The sequence below is a fragment of the Manis pentadactyla genome, chromosome 1 (assembly GCF_030020395.1).
Source record: "Manis pentadactyla isolate mManPen7 chromosome 1, mManPen7.hap1, whole genome shotgun sequence".
In the NCBI taxonomy this organism is placed as follows: Eukaryota; Metazoa; Chordata; class Mammalia; order Pholidota; family Manidae; genus Manis; species Manis pentadactyla.
In genome coordinates, this window is record NC_080019.1 from 179202451 (window position 1) to 179225965 (window position 23515).

The following is a 23515-nucleotide window of genomic DNA, read 5'->3' on the forward strand; positions in this document are numbered from 1 at the left end:
GCAATTTCTCCATGTCTATGTCCCTTTAACACTTCATAGTTATTTATTTCCATGATATATCTAAACATCTCTTTCATTTCTGCCTCTTTCTCATATCCTAGGGCAGGCTGGATAGCAGCCGCTCCAAGCAGCAATTGCACAACTAGCTCAGGACCAAGGACAGCAGCATGCATGTCCCTGTAGTGGGAGAAGGTGCTCTACTTTGCTGATGTTTGTTCAATAACATGACCTCTGGTTGTGGCCCTTCTCATCTGTCAGGCTGTACTTGCAGTTTTTCAAACCTGGTTATTATTTGGCTCCATTTGTTCCAAGTCCGTGGTGGGTCTGTGTTCAGTCTGTGCCTTGTATGTCCCTGTGGTATTGCTTCCAACAATGAGCATGGTAGTGAGCCTGGGGAGGAATGGCACAGCTGTGGAATGGGAAAGTGTGGAGGTGGGAGCAGGGAGAAGCGCTGGGCTGGGGTGAACCTGCTCGTGCTCTAGGAACTGCCCGTGGGGGTCTCCCGCTCTGAGCTCTGAAGTCAGCCCTTGCTGCTTTACTGCTACCCACACCTGAATTTCAGGCCCTGGGGAACTGGGTGGGGGAGAGGAGAGAGGCACTGGGAGGTGCTGGGCCATTTCATGTTTGGAGTCCCGCCAGAGTGCCTTCCATAACGACAAAGGCCTAAGCTGGCTTTTCAAAGCCACGATTTCATATTTAACTAGTAATTATGCCCTGATTAATTAAAATTAATTAAAACTAAAAAGCTATTGATAGGCATACTGACGAAAAGGGCAGGGACTGAGAGTGAGTGTCCCGAGGAGCGAGGCTTTTAGATGTCTGAACTTCCATAGCACCCACCTTCTGCCTCTGAGTACTTCTGGAGCTCTCTGTAAATATATTATTAAAGCAAGTGCTCAACAGCTGATTCATATTCATCAGTGACTAATTCATCACTGGCTAATGTTCTGTGTTACTTTGAGGACCCATCCAAGAGTAATGCTGAATGAAACAAAAAGACAATAAATCTACCACCATCAGGACCATCCAGGAGGTATAAGCGCTTTAAATAGCCTGGCCAGTTAGCAAAGAATCAGTTTTTTAAAAGTGATAGGCAGATACAATAACTTCTGAAGTGGCATTTTCTTGTGTCTAGAGTACACTGAATGATGTCAACTTTTCTGGGCGGGCAGGGAGACCAGGAGAGTGAGCCTGTGTGTGTTGCAGCTGAGGTCTCAACTCCAGCTAATATTAAATCTTGTGAAGAATAAACAGAAACAGTATGCTCATTAGCTGGGCTTAGAGAGGTGTTACCTGCATGTTTAAAGTGCTAATTATTAGTGATCTTTAATGGAGCTCATTTAGCAATGGTAAGTGTTACAAATTTCTGCTCTTCAAAAGTAGCCCATTAGCCAGGCCTTTAGATCTAATATTGACATTAGAAAGTTAATATTGAAATTGGCCACAATTAGAGTTCAGGTAGAAGCCTGAGAGAAAGAAAGATGGAGATGGAGGGTATAGAAGTAGGCACAGAGAGGAACCAGGGGAGGATGAAGTACAGCATTAATTAGGTACCTTTTGGGTGAAAGGCAGCATGGCACTGTGGATGAATAAGGCTCTGTCCTTGGTTGCTCCTTAAGCATGAGTTCTGTGCCAGGCACCAGAGATGCAAAGATAAGCACCCAGTCCCTGCCCTCCAGAGTTCAGAGTTTAGAGAGGAATGTAGATGCGGCAGTGGACATGGTGGGACAGTGAGGTGCCTGCCATGTGACATACAGAGAAGGAGGAACCAGCCAGGCCTGGGGTGGAGAGAATTAGAGAAGGCGCTCTGGGGAAAGTACACCTCTCACTAGAGTGACAAGCAAAGCCCGGACATTGAGAGGAGTGACAATCAAATGCATGTCAGAGTTGAAAGAAGGTAGACATTGCTTCTTCCTGAGTGTAAAGACTGTGCAGTCTGGCTGTCATCTCAAGTCCTTGGTTACTGCCTCATGTTGCATGAGGCCTCTTTGGTTTGTCAGAAGAGGAGCCCTTTATGCCTTGTCCGCTTTTCATAAGGACAGAGTGTTATTTATCCACAGTGCTATGGTGCCTTCCACACAAAAGATGCCTAATAACCTGAAACCAGGTTAACTGAGACTCATCGGTGTCCTTCTCTTAGAAGTTCCCTTGGTGCCAGGGAGGAGGAGACTGTGCCACACGGCCCCTCCCCAACCGCTGCTGCTCCAGGAGGGAGGAACGGAGGGAGGCAGGAGGCTGCTGGCGCTGGTTTGCTATTTGCAGGTGTCAGCGGTGAGGAACGGCTGTGGGGAGTCTGCCCCGCTGTGGGCGGAAGGATCCCCAGGGTGGGGAGAGGCAGGTGAATCTGCACACTGCTGTGTGTTCTGTTGCTGACACAAGCTGCCCAGCCTCTTTCTCTGCCAGGTTTATTCCTTCCTCTCAGCACACACTCCCTGCCTCAGTGGCAGTTGTTTTAATGAGAGCTCCAAGGAACATATTTTTAGTCACTGGAGGAGTTTCCAACAGGCTGTTTCCTGAATAGCTCATTAGCATCTATAAAGAGGAGACAAGACATTCACCTCCATTTATGTGTGTGTGTGTGTGTGTGTGTTCCTCCCCAGCTCTTTCTCTCCACCTCTTACCTTTTTCCCTCTCATTCTTGCCACTCCTGTCTCCGTCTCCTGGGTTCATATAGGAAAGTGGGGAAGAGAGAAGAGACACAGACAGTCTTCTGCCATGGGCTTTGCTGCTCTAGTCCCTGTGCAGAAGGGACCATGTCTTCAGTCTGCTCCCTTGTGATCTGCTTCCACACTGCATCTTTGTGGGGTTGCATGCAAACTCCCAGGCTGCTGCTGGCCTGGCAAGCTCCCAGGAGACACAGCACAGACAAACATTCTTCCTGCCTCTCTTGGGCCTTAGGAAGAAGATAAAAAGAAACAAAGTTCCAGTGTCCCCCACCCCCACATTCTGTTACCCACCTCACCAGGGGCCATGTGTCCCATCCTGCCCCAGCTCCTTGCAGATAGAGCAGAATGTGAAGTGGATGTATAGATCCAACTCTGTTCTGGAACCATGGCCTTCCTTGGGGACTAGCCAAATTCCATCCAGTTCTGGCCCTTGCTGGGGTGCAGTTGTGGCTCTCTGAGCTTCCAAAGGCACTCACAGCCCCATGTTGGCTGATGCCTTCCCAGAAGACTACCCTATTGAGATACCAGGTTCAGGGTGAGATGACTGAGCCCACCCACCACCTTCATGCTGTCCTTTCCATCACTCCCTAACCCTACTTCTCTGTCCAGCCAGTAAGCTCTCTCCATCTCTGGCATATGGCTTGCTTGCCCCATCCTCTCTGTTTTGGCACCTGTTACTTCCCACCAGAGCACCATTCCATGGCCCTTTCCTTATTCAAAACCTGGTTGGTTCAAAGATCACCTCCTAGGGGAATCTGTCCTGATGAGTTGCCTCCAACTCACCACTCATACTCTCTGTTTTAGGACCTGTACATGCTCAGTTTCAGTTCAGTATTTCTTGAGCCTCTTTTGCATGACAGACACTGTACTGGGTGTTGGGGTGGAATGAATAAGACATGGTTTCTACCCTCAGGGCATCAGGATCACTTAATGGGTAGGATGAAAACAGAAATGTGTTTCAGGAGTGGTAGAGTTCAAGATACAATCAGGGACAGCTCAGCTTGATGGGGAGGTCAGTGAAACTGTACAGAGGAAATGATGGATTAGAGAGAGATTTAAGAGTAGAATCAGTAAAACCAAGTAACTGAACTGATGTTTGGGATATAGAAGTGGGAGGAGTCTAGGATGCCTCCCAGGTTTCTGAGTAACTAAGTGGATGATGGCACCAGTAATCAGGATACAGGGGATACAGGACAGCTGGGTTGGGGGCAGAATGAGAGAGTCTTTATAAGAATCTCATAGCCTTATGTTTTTTTTTAATACAGAGTCTGGTAGCTTCCTGGTGTCAGGAGGAAATGGCATTAGGTTTATTATTAGTCTGGAAACTCTCAGAGGTCATAAGTTGGGTCTCCTCTCCAAGGGGGAGAACTGCCTGAGATGAGCATCAAGTTCTCTTTAGAGAACTAGACGTGGAGCTCCCTAGGGTAGGGGCATCTCTCCTTCCTCCATTTCTCTTCCAGCATTGCTTAATGTTCAGGGCTTTGTACCTGTGGATGGTGGGTGCAGGTGCAATGAAGAACCATAAATTGACTGGCTCCTCTGTCCTCCAGGGCCATCTCAGAGATGGTATCATCGTCTATAAATACGATCAGTGATCATACTTAATGGTACTAAGAATAGTAGAGAAAGCAGGGCTCTGAGGATCGGTGTAGTGAGAAAGATTTGTCATAAAGTTAAAGTATTTGATGCATGAGAGTGGAAAAGTTACTAACATTCTGAGCAGTTTGGACCTGTGTTATTCATAAATATTCTTACCACCAAAAAGCAAGATTTAGTCCAGTCTCAGTGTCCTGGAAGAGAAAGTTATCAATCGCCCGGATAGCCTTTTTATTCCAGAGCTGAATTTGAGTGATGGGTTCAGGATAATGGCTGAATCTCTGGAATCCCTGGGCAGTGGTGAGGGGTCTTTCCATGGTGGAGGTGGGAGGGGTGATTACGTCACTACATCAGAATTTAGAAGTTCTGCTTAGATTAGGCTAAAGGATGCTTAAATTTATCTTTGCCTGAGGCAACTCTGGAACAGAAGGACATAATTTAGTGTATAGCACTTCCCCAAAATAATGTGTATATGAATCACCTGGATTTCTTATTAAACTGCAGGTTCCGATCCTGTAGATATGGGGTAGGGCTTGAGAGTTCTAGCTGGTAGGTGATGCTTGTTACTTTGAGCAGCAAGGCATCAGGACTCACCTGTAGAACACCTTTCCTTTGAGCTCCCTTGCGTTCTGTACACGTGGTGCCCTATCTCTGATACCAGCTCATTGTCCTATGTACATACCTGCCTGTTTCTGCCTGGAAGCCCCCTGGAGAGCAGGGTCCTTTTCTTGCATAAAGCCTAGCACATAATAGGTGCTCAATAAAGAATTGATGAATAAGTGACTGTGGGTATAGGAAACTGTTCAAATTATACCCAAACCAAGGTTCAGCCTAATGAGCTCTTGGAACTCTCAGTTGTAAGCCAGATCTCTATTGTGCTGATCAGTCAGGGTTTCGTTGCCACTTTGATCAAGGCTCCCATGCTGGGCACCACAGGGATGGAGTGGAAAGAGGAGGCAGAGACCTCAGCACTGTGAAATTTGCCATCTCAGTGGTGAAACAGGGTTGAGGCCCACTTGAAGCAACATTAAAATGCTTGCACAGTAACTTCTAAATAAGTGCAAATAAGGGAAAGTGACTGAGAACCAAAAAGAAAGAGCAGTCTATGGGTACCCTGGCAGTGTGCACATCTAAAAGCTAATACTTAGTTGCTTGTTTCTTCAGTTGTTGAAATCAGGATTGCTTTTTGAAGGAGGTTAGCAAGGAGCACAAGACACCAAGATGCCCTAGGAGACTCACTGCCATCCAGAACCACAAAACCACAGACAAGGTCTGTGCTCGAGGGCCAGTCCTGCTGTTGCCAAGTGGGGCCACACAGAGGCTGGAAGCCAGAGGGAAGATGATTGGCATTTTCCAGCATGGGAAATGGTGACTAGGAAAGTGTGAAGAGGAATAAGCAGCAGCCATGTAAGCACAACACATTTGGAGCAAGGAGGAGGTAAAAGTGGGGCTTCCCGAAGACCCATGCTGGATGCAGAGTATTCCAACTTTGCTAATTAACAGAACAGCAGGCTTGTAATTCTGACAGCAGCAGGACACAAACAGGGTGGAACTAGTGCTGAAGGCCAGCGAAGCTGCCTTTGTCCTTAAGAAAAAGCATGAAACTCACATTGGGTCAGGTCCATGAGGATGCCCCCTGGTTCTTTTCTTTCCTGCAGTAAAGTCCAAGGGCACAGGTGCTTTTATATCTTCTCAGGCTTTCTTTAGAGGCAGCAAGGGGCCTAATGTTTCAACAGGCTTCAAAGCTAATCTGCAGTTGTTCTAGAGTTTATAGTCTAAGAGTGCTGTCAAATATACCTTGTATCAGAGGGAGCAGCTGCAGTCAAGTCTGCCTCTTTCAACGTGGCAGTGCTTCATAGAAGCACTTCCATTGCAGGACTCCCATTTTGGTAACCTGGGCCAACTGGGTAATGTGCCCTCAGCATCCCAATTGCTAAGCTGATTCCTGGGAAAATGCAGGCTGGGAGGCCAGGGAAGAGTTGTTTTATCTTCCCAAAGTACACTGAATCTTGTTATTGAATTTGTTCCCAATACTTTCTTTCAAAGTATATTGATCTGATAATCTGAGGATCTTGAAGGGCAATAAATATGAAGAAAAGGTTTAAAAAATCTCAGAATGGTAGAGCTGTGTAGTACCCTGGAGATCATCTGCTCAGATACCAGTACTTGGTGTGACTGAAGAGGCCACTGACCTTATTTATGCAAGTCACTTTAGGAAGGGTTAATGTTTCATTCGTTCATTTATTCTTTCATCAAATATTTATTGAACATTTTCTATGAGTCTGCCCAGACATGTACCTGGTAGTGAAAACATGTTGCTATTTCATTGGTCCTATTTGAGTTAGTGTTCAATGAACTTCCCCTTTATTATAGATTCCAATTGCTGGTTCCACAAGGGCCCTGGGGGAATTGATAAACGGGCTCTTCACCAGTGCAGATAGGTTTTTTATGCTAGGTCGCCAACTTCAGAGCCGCTGGGCTAATTGGTTTAGCTCTACCTGGCTTTACATAATACAAATATTGTTAAAAAGTTATTTGTAGCTCAATTTCTGGCAAATGAAAAACTAATTCCAACCACTAAGGCAACTTTTATTTAAAGAGACCCTGGAGGAAATCCTTTTATAATGTGAAAAATCTTGTTACTGTTGTTGCAAATGATTATTCCCTAGTTAAGGATTTTGTAAATCTGAGCACTTTAGTTTTTTCATAATGGGCACACAGCTGGCAGATAGCTCAGTGTGGCCTGAACCAGACAGAGAAGACTCTGGCCTGGGGAGAGGAAACTTTAGGAATCTTAGACCAGCCCCATCCAAGATACTGACATTTGTTTGAGCCAATGACTGTAAGCTGCCTGGAAAAGCTACTAACTACTCCCCTTCTGTCAGGTCCTGGAGTATGGAAAGGAAAATGAAGAGGTGGGCACAATGAGTGGGTTGGGAAGGATGAAATTCAGAGCTCCCTCTCTCTCTGTATGGGTGGGAGCAAAGAGGGGGCAGGATGGGGAACCTTTTACTTTTGTTATAGCAAATTCCAAACTGTTCCTTACTATCCAGGGACTATGTGGAATCAGAGCCGTCTTGTATACTTTCACCATGGTAGGGAAGGAGAGGAAGAGCAGTGGAAAAAGTAGGACAGGAGTTTAGGAGACAAGAGGGTTTGTGGATTTTTGTTCAGTAAAATATCATTTGTTTGGGCTTTACTATTTTTGAACTTGTAAATAATTTGAAAGAAGACAGGACTGAAGTTTAATTTTCTTATTAAAATTTTTTATATAGAAATTAACAGTATATGTAGTGATATACAGGAAAACGTTTTAAAACTGATGTATAGAAAGACATATTTCCCATATGAAAATAAGCTATTTTGATGCAGAATTCATGTGTTAGTTAAAGATGATCCTTGTCTAGTTGGTAAAGCCTGATAGGACTCTTCTTTCATGAGGAAGCTGAAACATCCCCCTATTGCGTGGGAGTGAAAAAACTCTATGTGCCTATTCTATAATGATTCATATTGATCTACTTAGTTTCTACTAGTGAGATTTAATAACTTTTCTGTGTTGGAAGGTAAGTTCAGAACATAAAGATCTGTAGAAACTAAGAATAGAAAATATACACCAATGGTTTTAGTTAGAGCTTTCATTTTTATGGTGTTTTTTTATTTTTCTTCTATTGCCCATGGTCTTCTCAAAATGAGCCTTATAGCTGGTTACTCCAGCATCAGGTACTATGGGCCACTTGTAAAGAGAAGTAACTGATAAATAGAAAAGTTCACTGTCTTCATTTAGTGAAGAATGAAAAAGAAGAAGTAGGTGAAATGGTCAGAGACACTTTGGGCATTTGTTTGGGGTAAGGATCTGACCTCTGGCCATGGAAACTTGTGTTCTGGGGACACATCTCTCTTCCTCTTTGGTTGAATGTGCAACTGGCTCATTTCCCTTCATGAGGCCAGTGATCTTATCCTGGGTGGTTGCCAAAATTCCCAGGGGCGTCTCTAGAAACAGTCAATGTTAGGGATTGAGACAGAACTGAGGACTGCCTTCCCAGTACGTTTCTTCCCTCTGTAGTTTGACAGATTGGGACCACAGGGGAGTAAGCCAAGGGGAGAAAGGCCATAGAGCAGGTGCCTGTGGTGTCTGATTCTGTCTCACTGAGCTGACACAGAACCTCCTCTCTTTCGGGATCCATTTGTGCCATGTCCCTAGTTGTGATGCACAGCAGAGATTCCAGTTATAGCTTGCAGGGCTCTGAGTGTGGGCTGGCTCTCCTGGCGAGTCCTCGTGGGGCACTCAAGTTGAATGACAGGGGCTCAGTGAGTTGGTCTGGGGTTTTGTGTGTATGTGGAAGCTGGGTCCTCCCTTTCCACCCTTCTCACACCAGGCTGGGTTGTCTTTTGAGGCTGTGGTCTCCAGGCACACTGTTTTTTTCTATTCTATATGAACCCCAGGCCTCTGCCTCCAACCCCCTAACTAATAGGAACTAAACTATTCCCCAGAGAGGACTTTCCAACTGAGAGATAGATTTAGACAGAGAACAAGTTGCTAAAAAGGGAGTCACTTCCTTCCCAGGAGACTGGTGTCTACCCACCTCTAGTCTGTTGCAGGTGGTGATGGTGTCATTGAGCAGGAGGAGGAGGAAGGTGGAGAAGGCTATTGCGTTCAACTTTGCAACTTTGCCTCCCACTTGGGGATTTTTGTGGTTTATGTTTCCCATTTGTGAAATAAACTCTAAGAGTCACTGTACCACAGAGGGGAAAGGTAAAAAGGATTAATTGGGGTATTGTGGTCCATCTTGACATTAACCTGTTCAACAGATATTTGCTGAGTACTTACTGTGTACCAGACACTCTGCTAGGCATTAGAGGAACAAAAATAGTTTTTTAAAAGGCCCCCAACTTTGACTTGCTCACAGCAACAGGATTATAGTTTTTACCTCCAGGGTATAGAGCTTTGTGTACACAGTGGAGGGTGACTTGGGCTGTCCTCTCCTTGGGGGAGACCAGGAGGGCCACACCCTTGGTCACCCCTGTGGCCTGGCATCATGTGGAAGTGTTCTTTCTGTATAGACCCTCTCCTGTTCCTTGGGGCTGGACTGTAGGGTCTGAATCAGGCATAACTCTCTGGCCCATAATGGGGTTGTGATGCTGAGAATGGGGCCCAGGGATTCAGCCATTTGGCCTCTTTCACCCTGATTCCTTCTGTTTTGTTGTCTCACAGGGTCTTTTCGGAATGATGGTTTGAAAGCTTCTGATGTCCTTCCCATCCTAAAGGAAAAAGTGGCCTTCGTGTCTGGTGAGTGTCTGTGGAACTTTCCTCTGAAATGGACTGGGGAAGCACATGTGCATGCACATGCAATCTGGTGCTCACTTGTTTGTGTGTAAGTGAGAGAAGCGGGGATGGAAGGGGTGCTGGGAACAGGTGCTGCCTTTCTCCAGAGGCAGGCAGAAAGGGAAGGGAGAGCTCTGGTCCCAGCCAGGTGTTCTGGGAGATGCTCACATCCACTGGTGGGTGCCCCCCGAACACCTAACATACTGCCCCCTGTACACATACACCTCACCCTACCCTGCCCTCCCAGGCCTGGTAGGCCCGGCATGAGCCACTGAGGCCCTATGGGAGATCTTTCAGTTGGCGGAGTGTGTCCACTTCACACACTGCCAGAGATTTTATTGGGTTCATCTCTGAGTGAGTTATGGACAGGAGATTAAAAATGTTTCTGGCTCCTCTTCTCTCCTTTCTGTCAAAGGGAACTCAAATATTTGTATCTATTTATTTTTCTGAATAATGACTTCCAAATAATTATTTCTGACCTTTCTCTCCAGTTTTTCTTGTATACCTAGACCTTGTAATATCTGATTCAAGGGTCATCAAACTATAGCCTATGGACCAGCCACCTCTTTTTGTAAATAAAGTTTTATTGAAATACAACCATGTGCATTTGTTAAGGTATATTCGTTTCCTATTGCTGCTTTAACAGGTTACCACTATTTCCATAGCTTACAACAACAGAAATTAATTTTGTCACAGTTCTGCAGGCCAGAAGTCCAAAATCAGTTTTCTGGGCTGAAATCAGTGTCAGCAGGGCTGTGCTGTCTCCAGAGGCTCTAGGGCAGAATGTACTCCCTGCTCTTCCAGGGTCTGGTGACTGCCAGCCTTCCTTGGCTTATGGCCACATCACTCCCATCTCTACCTCTGTTGTCACATTTTCTTTGTATCCAACCTCCCTCTGCCTCTTCCTAATAAGGATACCTGTGACTGCATTGAAGGCCACCTGGATAATCCAGGGTAACCTTCCCAAGATCCTTAATTTAGTCACATGTGCAAAGACTCTTTCCAAATAAGATAACATTTAAAGGTTCCAGGGGTTAGGACCTGATGTGTTTGGGGGCCGTTATTTGGCCTACTACAGGTAGTGTCAGTGGCTGCATTCTCATGACAATAGCAGAGATGAGGAGTTCCAGCAGAGACCAGATGGCCACAAGCCTAAAATATTTACTCTCTCGCTCTTTAGGAAAAGTTTGGTGACCCTTGCTATAATTGAAGCCAAGCTCTAGGTGCACCAGCATTTCTCCAGGTACCAGTTCTAGGGCTTCATTGTATCAGAATGGATGCAAAGTCTCCTGGATCAGAATCTTTGCAAGGGGTTGGGGTATTGGCCATGTGACTAGCCAAGGATCATATTTAAAGAAACATCCCCAAGTGCTTATTTATACCTTATAGATGGAGCCTGTTTCTGAGTTCTACCACCCTCCACTAGGAGTGGGTGTGCAGGGAAAGAGCCAGGGCAGTCCCACAGTGCAGTGGCTCATTCCACAGGCACCGCTGGCCTGGCCAGTGGGCAATAGCCAAGTGGTGGTGTGGTGTGGGGGAGGAGAAACCAAGTGGTGAGTGTCTGTCTCCTGACCAGAGGGGAGGTGAAAGACTGATGATTCCGAGTGCAGGGCTGGGAGGTGAAGGCAGAGCACAGGATGGGAGTATGTGAACCTTCGTGAGGTTCTGGGCGCATTCCATGTTGTTATTAGTAGTAGTAGCAGTACTTGTAGCAATACTCGTGTTGTATTGGTGGTAGTGGTGTTAGATGAGAGTGACTGGGAAGCTGCCTTTCGCCATTAGCATCAGGAGCTTGTAGATCTTACTAGGAGTGAGCCCCTGTCATTGAAGATATCAAAGCACAGGCTGAACAACCCCCTGGAAAGTTCCTGTGGCAGTGATGTCAGTACGGGTAGGGGTGCAGGTGAGACAGCCTCCAAGGCCTTTGTCAGCATGGCTCTGAGTGCTTGCTGAGCATGTGGGACGACCTTGCAGAAGACCTGGGGGCCACTGGGCAGTGCTAGCCCCAGCCTGATTTCTCCCACTGCCCATAGCCTGGCACCCAGGACATGGCCCACAGCCATCTGCTGTTTACTGTCTGCTGCCAAGTAGAGCCCAATCAGATCTTTTCTCCTTTATGACCCTGAGCCTTATTTAACCTGATGTCTTTCCTGTCCCTGGGTATCCTGCCAATCTTCCCATTTCTCTTACGCCTGAACTTCCTCTATCTGCAATGCTTTCCCCACACCTTCTGCCAATTTGAACCTCTTCTCCTTTCTAAGTCAGTTCCCACTTTGCTTTCTCCAGGAGATCTTCCTGGCTTTACCCTAGCCTCTAAGCACCATCCTGTTCCATAGCAGTTTGGGGCACATGGGTGCAGATATGGTATACTCTGACATGAGGACCCTTGCTTAATTGTTCATGGTTTATCTTTTCCCATGTTAATTCAGTCGGAGCCCTGTAGCAGGGCTCAGCTAGCCCTCAAAAAGACCTTGCCGAGTGTATGGAGTTGTCCTAAGGGAGCACATAGAAGCAACATGCCAAGAAGGTGATTAGTCAGGCCTGAGGCAGGTGGCAGCTTCCCAGAGCAAGATCTGGGGGCTGGGGTGTGCAGCTCACTCTTACATGCCAGTGTGGGCCGAGCAGTCTAGCACAAGTCTCACTCGTCTGCATGTGGCACCAGAAGCTTGGGCTTGGGGAACATTGTCCTTCTGTGCCTAGGAAGGGCGCTGGGGATGCCAGGGAGATGACTAGCTGCATCTAAAAAATAAAACAAAAAACAAACCAACAAAGCCCTTACATCCAAAGCTTTTAAAGACAAAACCCAAGAATGAAAAAAGTAAAGAAGCCCAGAATTAAATAATGCAGTGTAGCAGTTGCAGTTCTTTCTGAGAAGAAAGTGCTGCAGGCAGGTGGTGGGCAGAAAAACAAATTGTTGGTTGTGCCCACTCTCCCCTGCTTGTGCCCCCAGCATGGCCAGGGTAAAGGAAAATCATGCTGCCATGGGAACACACATCTGCAATAATGCGGTGCAGCCCAACAGCTTCTGCATGTGGGCTTGTGCACATGTGTGTGGCAGGATCTGTGGCTGTGCCTCAGGGAGCCTCCCCCATTCCAGCCCAGTGGCCTGCCCATAGCCACCCCTGTACACACCCCCTTGCTCTCTCTCTGGCTTCCTTTGTGTGCCTGCACCTCCTACTCACAGCACCCATTGTCCCTTTTATCCGACCCTCTTGTGCAGGGCCCATTTCTTCTCTCTTATCTTGGTGTGCACCCACACCCTTCTTGCCACCTCCTGATGTCCCTCTCTGCCTCCATATCTCCTACCAACATTGCTCTCCATTGTTCCCAGGGAAACTCATGCTGCTGTGACACAATCTTTTGTACCCTGGATCCTTGTCTCTCAAACTGGGTTCCATAGAACAACAGCACTACACAATTATCCTTAAAGAAGAAAAAGGGGTTCTACCCTCAAATTAAGTTTGGGAAATGCATATTTTATCCCCCTTCATGGAGATATGCCCTGTTCATTAAAGCACCTGTCCATCAGGTACATGAAGCATCTCCCAAACTACAGAATAACCTCATTCCCTTAAAAAAATCATATGTATCCGTTTTAATATCTTGCAGAACTGTTGTACTTGGACCAAACTCTTGGTGTGATTCCCTTGATGAATTTTTCTTGTCCCTTCCCACCTTCCCTAATTGCCCTAATGGAAACCCAAATGTCCCTTAAAATGTGAGCGCCATTCCTCCTCTAGCTCAATCAGGGGAGCCTCCTGCTTTCAGCCTTGCCTCCTCCCTAGTGGTGTCATGCCCTGCCTCTATGGCCGGGAATCAGTGCTATTTCTACAGCATCAAATAATGCTCTCTTTATTGTATACATTCCTATCCTGTAGCTCCTAGCACCAAAGCCTTGCATGAGTAGGCAAATAGGTATTTGATGAGCAGCGGAATGGCACTTTTGAAGATCCTGCTACCATCTCTATCACCTTTTTAAAACAACTACTTTTGTCTTCCACCCTCTGGGATCCACTTCCATAATGCACATAGACCTTAGCAGGGGGTTCTCATTCTCATCTGTGCTTATTGCCCTCTATAATTTCAACAACCTTGTCAATTATCGATCTAAGCCTATACCTTCGTGTCTGCTCAGTCTCCTTGACACCAAAGCCTTCCACCTCCTTACCTTGGCCATGAATATCCAAGACCTTGACCCTTGATATGTCTGTGGCCTTAGCCTCTTACTTTTAACTCTTTTTTGATGTTTCCCTGTAAGTTGGGAGAGGATGGATATCAGATGAACAAAACATATGCTGTTCCCTCTATTCTGGGAACTAAAAATCCAGCAGGACATTTCGCACCCTCACTGGGCCCATGCATTAGCTCTATTCTGCCTTCACTCAAGTTAGGCCCCAGCATGTACTCCATATCCAGAGCCCTCAACAGAGCTCTCACGGTGCCCCAATCTCCTGCCATAGCCTTTTAAGCCCACATTATACACTTCCTTGCTGTTCATTCTCTATGGATGCTGGCCCGTGACAGCCTGCTTCTTTTCCCCAGCACCTCAAGCCTACCCTGACCATTGGCAGGCAATCTTGTCTCCTATTTTACCTGAAGAACAATCTTCCCCAGGCAGGCTGAACTCCTCCCCGTCCATAATTTATCTGTTCCCTCTTCCCTCCAGAGAAAGGGGCAGGACCCTGCTCTGAGGCCTTGCCCCACCCATGGTCCCCATTCTTTCCAGCATAATGATCCTCTTTCTCTGCTTCTTCCTTTTACTCCTACAGTCTTGCAAGGTTGCCTCCTTTCTGAAAAATGCTTGGTTTGATCTCTCTGCTCCCTCTCGATCTCTCCCAGGCTTCCTCATTCCCCCTCTCCTGCCATCTGGAACTTTCCCCAGCCATGATTATGAAACTCCTGTCTCCAAGGGTAGAACTGGCTCTAGCTTGAGAGACAGTGCCAGTAGCCTTCTAAACTCCTTATTTAGCCTTTGCCAGTCAAACCAGCATTGGCTCTCCATGTTCCCACAGCTCCGTTAAAGTACCTGTGAAAGGTCATGAGTAAAGGCAACAGCTGCCATTAGAATCATCTAAGAGTGGAAATCCTTAAGGTGTCAGGCTGGAGGGGAAGGTTGGGGGTGTGGGAGATCCTCCCAGCCTCTGGGAAACCTTCCATTTAAATCCTCCTGTTTCCTTTTCCTCATGTGGAAGGCAGTTGGGAGGTGGGAACCATTTCCAGGGCAGATGAGTTGGGGGTGGCCATCTATTCAGAGAACCAGGGCCCATGGTACGGAAGGTCTGGAGCTGGGGGCCCAGGCCCACTTCTGTGGTATTTCTATATAACTCTGCCCTGGCTTGGAGCTGGGGCAGGGGTTTGGGGGTGCAGGGGGGTAGGGCTGTCGCTGAAACATTTTTTCACCAGGGCAAATCTCTCAGTGGCTCTGATCTTATTTGATCCTTTTCTCCTTGCAGACTCCTTATTTCCTCTGCAAGAGTATCCTGGAATGAATTGGATGTTGTTTGTTGAGCCTCCCCTCTGTATGGATTCTGGACCCCCCAGTTAGAGGGAAACATTATCCATGAACTCATCCTTGGGGGTGTCTAGGAGGCTCTGCCTTTCCTTGGAAGAGATTCTTCTTCAGAGGGCTGGGCTTCAGCTTCTTTTCCAGTATTGGTGATGGCCAAGCAAACCCTCTTCCTTTTTGCATTAGTTCCTCTTGTGGTTCCTGCTCTGGGAGATGTCACGTGGCTGCCTCAGTTGTGTGTGGGCTGGGGAGTCTGTGATCATGGCACGGGGGTTCTTGGTGTGATAGACAATGCCCTTGAGGACATGGTTGCTATACCTTAGCTTCATTCCCATCTAATCCTCCTGAGGAACTTGATCTTGCTTCCTAATCACCACACCTACTAGTGAATACATTTTTAAATCATAGAATAAATAGTGAGTGGAAAGTTTGGAAAATAGAGGAAAGAAAAAGCAACCATGTAAAATCCCAGCCTGCTAATAAGAACAATGATCATCATTTCAGTATACTCCTCCCAGTTTTTTTACCATGATATTTAGAAAACATTTGTAATCATAGTGTGCAACTATGCATTTGCAGTGAATAAGACCTTGAGCATCCTTATTGCCAACAAAGATTCATGTGCCCACCTGGCAGGCTGGAGTGACAGGTGGCACTTCAGGCAGGCAGGCAAGGGGTGTGTCCTTTTCTGTGTAGAAAATTTTTCTATGGAACTGAAAACCTCCAGCAATGGTGTCCTGGATGGGTGCTTCAAGGGCTTCTCACCATGGTAGTCAGGTAATCCTGAGCCCTCCCACCTCACAGAAGTAGGCAAAGAGAAGTGCATTGGAAGTGAACTTTCCAAAGACTGTACACTTTCTACAGCTTGTTTTCTCAGTAAGAGCAGTTACCGCCACCTCCCTTATCATCTCATCCATAGAGAGCTTTACTTCTTTACTTTTCTCAGAGCTTCCCCATGTACCAGCTCATCAGTCCTTGCAGCAGCCCCATAATGTGCTCATCGTCATGTCCATCTGCATCTTGCAGATGAAGCATCAAAGAAGTCAAAAGACTTACCCAAGGTCACATGTTATCTATACCTAAACCCCATGGCCTTGTCCTAAGTAGTAACTGGATTTCTGCCTGCTTCCTCCAGCACCCAGAAGGAATTCTTTTCCCTCTACGGCACACTTACTGGCTGGTGTTCTTAAGATCCCTCTTCTTCCTCCCTGCAGGGGGCCGTGATAAGCGAGGTGGACCCATCCTGACCTTCCCTGCTCGCAGCAATCATGACAGAATAAGACAGGAAGACCTGCGGAAACTTGTAACCTATTTGGCCAGCGTGCCGAGGTAAGGGGAAGGGGAATGTCCACAGGGAAGGGAGGCGGGGAGCTGGGCTGATGCAAGTGAGTTGGAATAGGCCTGTATCCCTGCCAGACGCCTTGTTGATTCTGCCCATGGAGTGGATTCTAGTTATTCCTGGAACATCGTCATCCATTGTTCACCTCATTCCCATCACTCCCATTGTTACCACTGAGATTCATATGAATGAAGTGGGAGCTGGAAGTGGGAACCATGGGCAGAGGTGAAGGTCCCAGGGAAAGAGAACCAGGACAGGGCCTGGAATAGGAGTCAGTGTGGCCTGGAAGAGAATGATAGGAAGCTGCTATTTACTTTAGGGAAATGGGAACTTGGGCTGATTCTACCCTGCCTTATCCTTAATGGATTATTTTCAAAACCTCTGGCCTGTGAATGTTTGTGGCTTTGAAGTTTGGGGCAAATAACTCCACTTGTATCATTCAGATAGTGGCAGCCCTGGGGTCAGTCTAAGTCATGCATTTTTCAATGCAGTAATACTGCCCCCAAGGGGGATGAAAATTGGTTCTTGGGGGTAGCAAAAACTTGCTTTTTTATAAATTAAGCACAGATACATGCAGTATGTAAACAGATATACTGTTTATTCATGGTATTAAAATTTCATTGGGTGGGACGATTAAGGAAAAATGTTTAAAAAAAGCTCTCTAGGGCTGGTGATAATTTTTTAAAAGATTAAGAAACATTGGTTTCTGAGTGTTTCTAGTTGGTGCTGTCCACAGTGGTGGGTGGAGAGAGACATGTCAAGGAGATGGTCTCTATCTTTCAAGAAGGGAGAAGAGAAGCCTTTGTCTAGTCAGAGACATAGAATGTGAGAACTGGAAGAGCTCTGAGAAGTAATCTAGGCAAGTGCATGTTATGATCTGCTTAGGAAACAGGGTTGATATGGGATGAGAGTTCCTCATAGGGTGCAGTGGCAGCGGTTGGCTTGCAACTCAGCCTTCCTGACTCTTGCCCCAGTGCTCTTCCAATCCTTGCTTTTGGCCATCAAGAACTCTGTTCTCTGTCTCCTAGGAGGGCTGGGGCCTGTCAAGTGTTCATTGTGGCAAATAAGAAGTGGTGCCTTGGGCTTTCAGAACCTTCATCTTGTCTCTACACATTTTATAGGAGAATTAGTTAATTGTAGAGAGAAGCTATATATTCAGCTCTGTCTTTGCTGGGAGACCTTGGATAATTATCAAAGGTGCTGATTAAGTTCTTGAAGCAGGTGTCAAATGAGGCAAGCACTACATTTGGAAGAGCTACAGGGAAGACAAATGTAAAGAGATTGATGGATGGTGATGGGCAGGTGGCAATGGGGATTTAAAAGCAGTCATCAAATGCTTGGAAGGATGTTAAATACAATGGGAGGCCCTGAAGAGCTCTAAGCAGGAGGCTATGAACAAATGATATCTGTCAAATAGTGTTTTTTTTTTTTTCTTGTATCATATCCATCAGGGGCCAGAAAAGAGAGAAAAGGTCTTAAGCTCCAAGGAAAGGTATTTGGGTTATTTCCAAAGAAGAACGTATAAACTTTGAGTGCATGAGACTTTGAATGAAGAATATAATAGAATTTTTTTCCCCGGAAGTCTTTATACAGAAGAAATATTCCCCCTTGTCTTGGAGGCAAGGAGATGGACTAAATAACCCATGATTGATGTAGGTAATTTAGCAATTTAGCCATCTTAGGGCTAAGCAGTTTTAAAAGCACCTTTCCCAAGTATACTACTAACAGGCATAAAACTTGGCATTTTCTAAAGCAATTTACAAGAAAAGTTTTCATGGGGACCCATGACTGACTTTCATTACTTTTAGAGCCAGAAGAAATTGGGATCCCAAGAGATATGAAGGGTACATTTTTCTCTCTGGAATGTTTATCACATCCCTGCAGCTAATGCATGCTCATCTTTTCTTTACAATAGAAGGTAAAAGAATTGGAAGAACACTTTTCTTCTTTCTGACTGATTAAACAAAGATGGGACAGAATAGATTGGAAGTAATTAAAAAGGAAAAGATTTCTGTTGGGTAAAAAGGAACAAAACCCAAGAGGGGCTGAGAGGAAGGTCATGAAAAAGGAGAAACAATACATTATCATTGAGGGAACATACAGATGCAGGCTCTCTGATTCTCAGAGGGTGATCACAGGCTTTGGCTTCTGTGCTCCTGAGAACAGAAAAGGTTCTTCACAGGTTTTGGCAGGTGAGAGATAAGAATCCTATTGTTACCTTTATGGGAAGAATTGTTCTGGGATGCCTGCTGCTATTGTCCTGAGGGGCCTGTGTTCATTAGGGTTGTGAGTACCTGGCAGGCTGCAGAGTTTGCCAACCAGCCATGCCCATCCATCACCTCCCAATTCTCTTGGTCACAAGTTCACACATGATGACTATTGGAAGCAAAACCTGGAACAGAATTGTCCTAAAGACAGTGAAGTTGGGGGAGGGAAACCGAAGAACTTAGTGAGTCAGATAGTGTTTGCCACTCTTCTGCTTAGTCATGGCTCTGGGAAAGAAGGGAAACTATGGAAATGATTAGCTAGATTAGGTAGATGACAGATGAGCAGAAATGATCTATTCTGGTCATGGCCCAGGAGGCTAAAAAGACAGACTCCTTTGGGACCTATTCATTTATTCATGTATTTATTCATTCTTTTTTATTTAATAAAAAATATTTAGAGCCTCTATATACCAGGCAGATTGAGTATTCACAGTGAGAAGGAACAGATATTTTGAAAAAGTTAGGGAAAACCTGGGGTGTTTCAAGGTATTTCCCTACCCAGTGCCAAACCAATGACCACCAGGCAGATGATCCAGCCCGCAAAATACAGGCAAATAAGGGCCAGTAGGTGATGAAAGAGAATCCCAGAATCTAAGGAACCAGTGATCTTGATGGCCCTTTCCAGCACCATTGTAGAACAGATGATTAAACAGGTGGTTGTGACAATTTATAAATGAATGGGAAGAAATTGTCTCATTATACCCTGTGAAGTCCTGGCCACAGCTGGACCACTGTGTTCAATTCTGCAACACTGAGTTCTGCCAGGCCCATTTTAAGAACTACATTGACCACTGAGAGGATTGTCAGGGGAGCAGCACATTAAGAGATCCACAAACTGTGTCTGCACAATTGACAGATTGAAGGATGTTTTCTGGCAGGAGGGAAAAATGGAAGAAAAGTAATTGCTAACTTCAAGTGGTAAGAGAGCAGAGAGCAGGCCCGAAGAGGAGGGAACAGGCATAGTCTCTGTTACATCAGTGGTTTGAAGGTAGAGCAGGACTTTGAAGGGAAGACAGAACCTACCCACGTGGCAGCTGTCCAGCAGTAGTGCCACTGCCTCTGGAGAAGGTGCTTCTTGAGTCTAGGGACCGGATGACCTCCTGTTAGGATGCTGGAGGAATTCCTGCATGGGGCTGCAGACTGGGTTAGATAATTTCAGAAACGTTTCTGCCCTGAATTCTGTGTTTCTATGATACTGGGAAAAAAAAGATGTATCATAAAATCTAGGAGCACAAAACAGAATATTACCATCCCCACCAACATACTGTCCCTTTTTCAGGGTCCCTAAATAAGGTGTGGAATTTCGCTTCAGGTTTTGTCTACATTTTAAAGCCTAAGAGAACAGCTTTTCAGACGCTCTGGACTTGGGGTGGGAATTTTGGGCCACCACTTGGGACCAAGGATCATCCTTAGGGTGTGAGTTTGGAACTGTCTCAGTTACTCTTTTGGGATCCATCTCGGCCCAAAATGAGTCCTTTCCAACTTTCTTTCTTGCTTCTGATGAGTTGGAGCATCCATCTGTTGGGTCCTCTCCAAGCTTTCTATCATTTTGTTTTGAGGAATCATAGAATATCAGGGTAAGAAAGGGCCTTAAAATCTTATAATTCAACTTCTTAACAACTCCATTCACTCAATTCAACAAATATTTGTTGAGTGCCTACTATGAGCTAGGGCCTGGATAGGGACCTTGGGGAGTTCTCATGTAATTTTTTCTGGCTGTCATCCATTCTACATTTATCTAGCATGTTTATCCTTCTGGCCTATTATCTGATTGCAGTTACTTGTACATGAAAGGGGTGGAAAGGAAATACTCAGATACAATCTGCTGATGAATGTCCCTAGAAATTGAGAGACAAGATAGAAAATCTAGCCTGAGAGTAAACAGTTGCCCAGGCAGAGCTTACAAGGTGGATAATCTGCCCACTGTGATTTTTGGGAGTTGATCAAATGCTTGAAAGAGGAATATCAAAGTATGTAGTAAAGAAATCCTAGCTTATTTTTTATTGCATTGAATTCCTCCTCTTCATCATCATTCTTGTCTTGCTTTGTAATGATCATCTTTCTGCTGTTCCTAAGAGCACCAGTTTTTAGCCCCTTGATGTATCTGCCACTTAACTCTGCTCTTAGCAGCATGCCTGAGATGGTAAGTATTCTGGCAAGGAATGCAGGTGTCATATTGGTGAGGAAAGATAACAAGAAATTAAGATGGGATATTCTATAATGTCAGTCAAACAAAGGTGCCAGTATTCAGTTTATTATTTGATAACATTTGCTCTTTCTCTACTGATTTCAGCAAGATATAAATTGGGCTTATAGCCAGTATTGGCCTTGTGCAGCAACACCAGAAAATAGAAATAAACAGAGAAAGCCAGAAAGACAGTTAAAAGATGAGGACATAAAAACTGCAAGGGTGTCCTCCCACTGTATTCAGCATGAACGAGCCCAAGCTATCCAAACTGTCATCACTGAATGCATGTTGTTGTAAGGGCCTGTCATCACTGAATGCATGTTGTTGGCATCCTGCCCTTTGCTCTGGGATCATCGATTAAAGGAGGTTGCGGGGAGTAGTGATGGAAGGTCCATAAAATAGGACCAATGAGAACATTGGCCTAAAACATACCTTTTCAGATTCATTTTAAATTAAATTTGTTGCTTATGTATAGAGGGCTTATCATTTCTATTACAGTTCCTACATTCTATACAAATTTCTCAGCACTATCATTTAAGTGTCTCTATTGTTAGCTGTGTGTAACATAAGCCTCGAAAGCAAATAGTGCCCTACTCTGCTACTAAGGAACACAAAATCACATCACCGTTGCTAATGGTCAGCTTCCTTGAACTGTGCAGACCGTCACAGCAAAGGGAAGAGAGGCATCTTAGGAGAGAGAGAAGACACTGGGTCAGACCCACCGCTTCTCAGTCAGAAAACACGTGTCCACTCACCCTGGGTAATCTGAGAAGAGTTTAATGAAAGGACAGCTTACATGATGCAGGCAAGGGACCAGCAAGGTTTGGATCCCCAGTTATCCAGGGCTAGAAACAGGAGGAAGGGGACACATTGCTACTTCTAGGCCCATAAGAGCAAGGTGAGGAGCAGTTCCTAGAATCCGGACAGAGACAGGTATGTGAGAGGATCTGTGACCTTTGGTGGAGAGAGGCCAAGCCACTCGTGATTTCATGATGGGGTAAGGGGATTGATATTCTTCCTTCACTGCCCTCCATTTCTCTGACCTCCTGTCATTGTTTGTCACTGACCGGATGTGACTGAAGCCAGGTAATGGGGAGCCTCACGATGCAGTCCCTGTGCGGTCGGCCTCCCAGGGCATTGGGTAGAAGGGAGAAGGTGAGAATGGACATGGAGGGACGAATGGGTGACCTTTGGCACAGGGTGAGACTTTGGGCATATTACTCAATATTCTTGAGTCCAATATTTTGACTTTATTTTGGGAAAAGAATGTCCATCTCACAAGGATGTGTGAGGAAATTATATAGCAATTTCTCTGTAGCCCCCAGGGACTCAGTACTTGTTAGTCTGTCTCCTGAATACAAGTGTATATGCACACATTTGTATAGTAATATTTTCAATATATGAAGGAATTAATGTATATGGAAGTTATGAAGCTTAATAGTAAAGTGCACACCTGAGAGCCCACCCCCCAACTTCAGAACATCACCTCTGTGCTTGAAGCTACCTGTGACTCCTCCCTACCCTGTCTCTCTCATTTCCTCCAGGAATAACCACTATTCTGAGTTTTGTCTATCCATCTCTTTCTTTTTTCATATAGTTTACCATATTTTTTATAAATGATACATTGTTTTGCTTTGCCTATTTTTTGAGTTTTTATAAAAACCATGTTGTACCATATGTAGTTTTCTTTGACTAGCTTTTCCATGATATGCAAAAACATGGTTGAATTTTCAAACATGGTTTTGAGTGTGAAGAAAGCACTCAATGCTTCCAACTTCTGGAACTGATCTACTAAGTGATGAATACATGCTAGCCATTATAAATGTGTTTAACCTATTGTACTGTGATAAGTATTTTGCGTGCATAACTTAATTCTTATGGCACTTTGAAATGTGTATTATTATTCCTGTGTTACACAGGAGGAAAGTGAGGCTCAGAGAGGTTAGGTACTTGCCTATGGGTATGCAGCCAATATATTTGGAGCCATATGGTCTAGCAGCACATCTTGAGCTTTTATCCTCTGAAGAGATGAGGGGGCCAGAGGGAAGGAGGTGGTAGTAATGGAGTGAGGGGACAGATTTGGGAAGAGAAGGAAGGTAACTCCTAAGGATGGGCTAAGAATTGGATTGAAATAGGACCATGGAAGCGCATGGTAAGAAGATGAGGGGGCAGACAGCTGTAATGATAATGGGCAGTGACAGTCTGTGCATCAAACCTGGTTTCTCTAAGGTTTTCTTTGGGTTCTAAGTGTCAAGGTTGCTGCATGCAGGGAATGCAGTGGTGATTGCTCAAGCCTAGGCTCCTACTGGCTTGAGGGCAGCAATGGTGACTGTGGGTGTGCAGGACAATAGAGGTGGCAGGGCAGATGCCTCAGATTTCCTCCCTCAGTCATTGCTGTGCAGTTTTAGATATGAAAACACTGCTCATCTGTGGATGATAGTCAACTATGCCTTAGTGACCAAACACCACCAAGAGATGTAGTGAAAAAGCAAAAGCACTTAAGACCATGGAAACTATATAAAGAGATGAGTGAAAGACTGTCAGTAGCAGGGACCGTGACGTAAAGCCTGGATTGGTGGGTGTGATCTCTACTGTATTCCAGGGATGGTAGTCCTGTTCAATTTCCGTGG

At 45.4% G+C, this 23515-nt stretch overlaps 1 protein-coding gene across 6 annotated transcripts in view; it reads left to right on the top strand.

The window, feature by feature from the left end:
- Nucleotides 1–23515, top strand: part of LOC118922437 (kalirin) — a 483582-nt gene that overhangs the window by 174878 nt on the left and 285189 nt on the right. For all 6 annotated transcript variants that reach the window (XM_057503419.1, XM_057503422.1, XM_057503431.1 and 3 more), the window contains 2 exons: nt 9475–9549; nt 16306–16420. In XM_057503419.1, coding sequence (XP_057359402.1) covers nt 9475–9549; nt 16306–16420 — 190 coding nt within the window. The remainder of the gene's footprint in view (nt 1–9474; nt 9550–16305; nt 16421–23515) is intronic.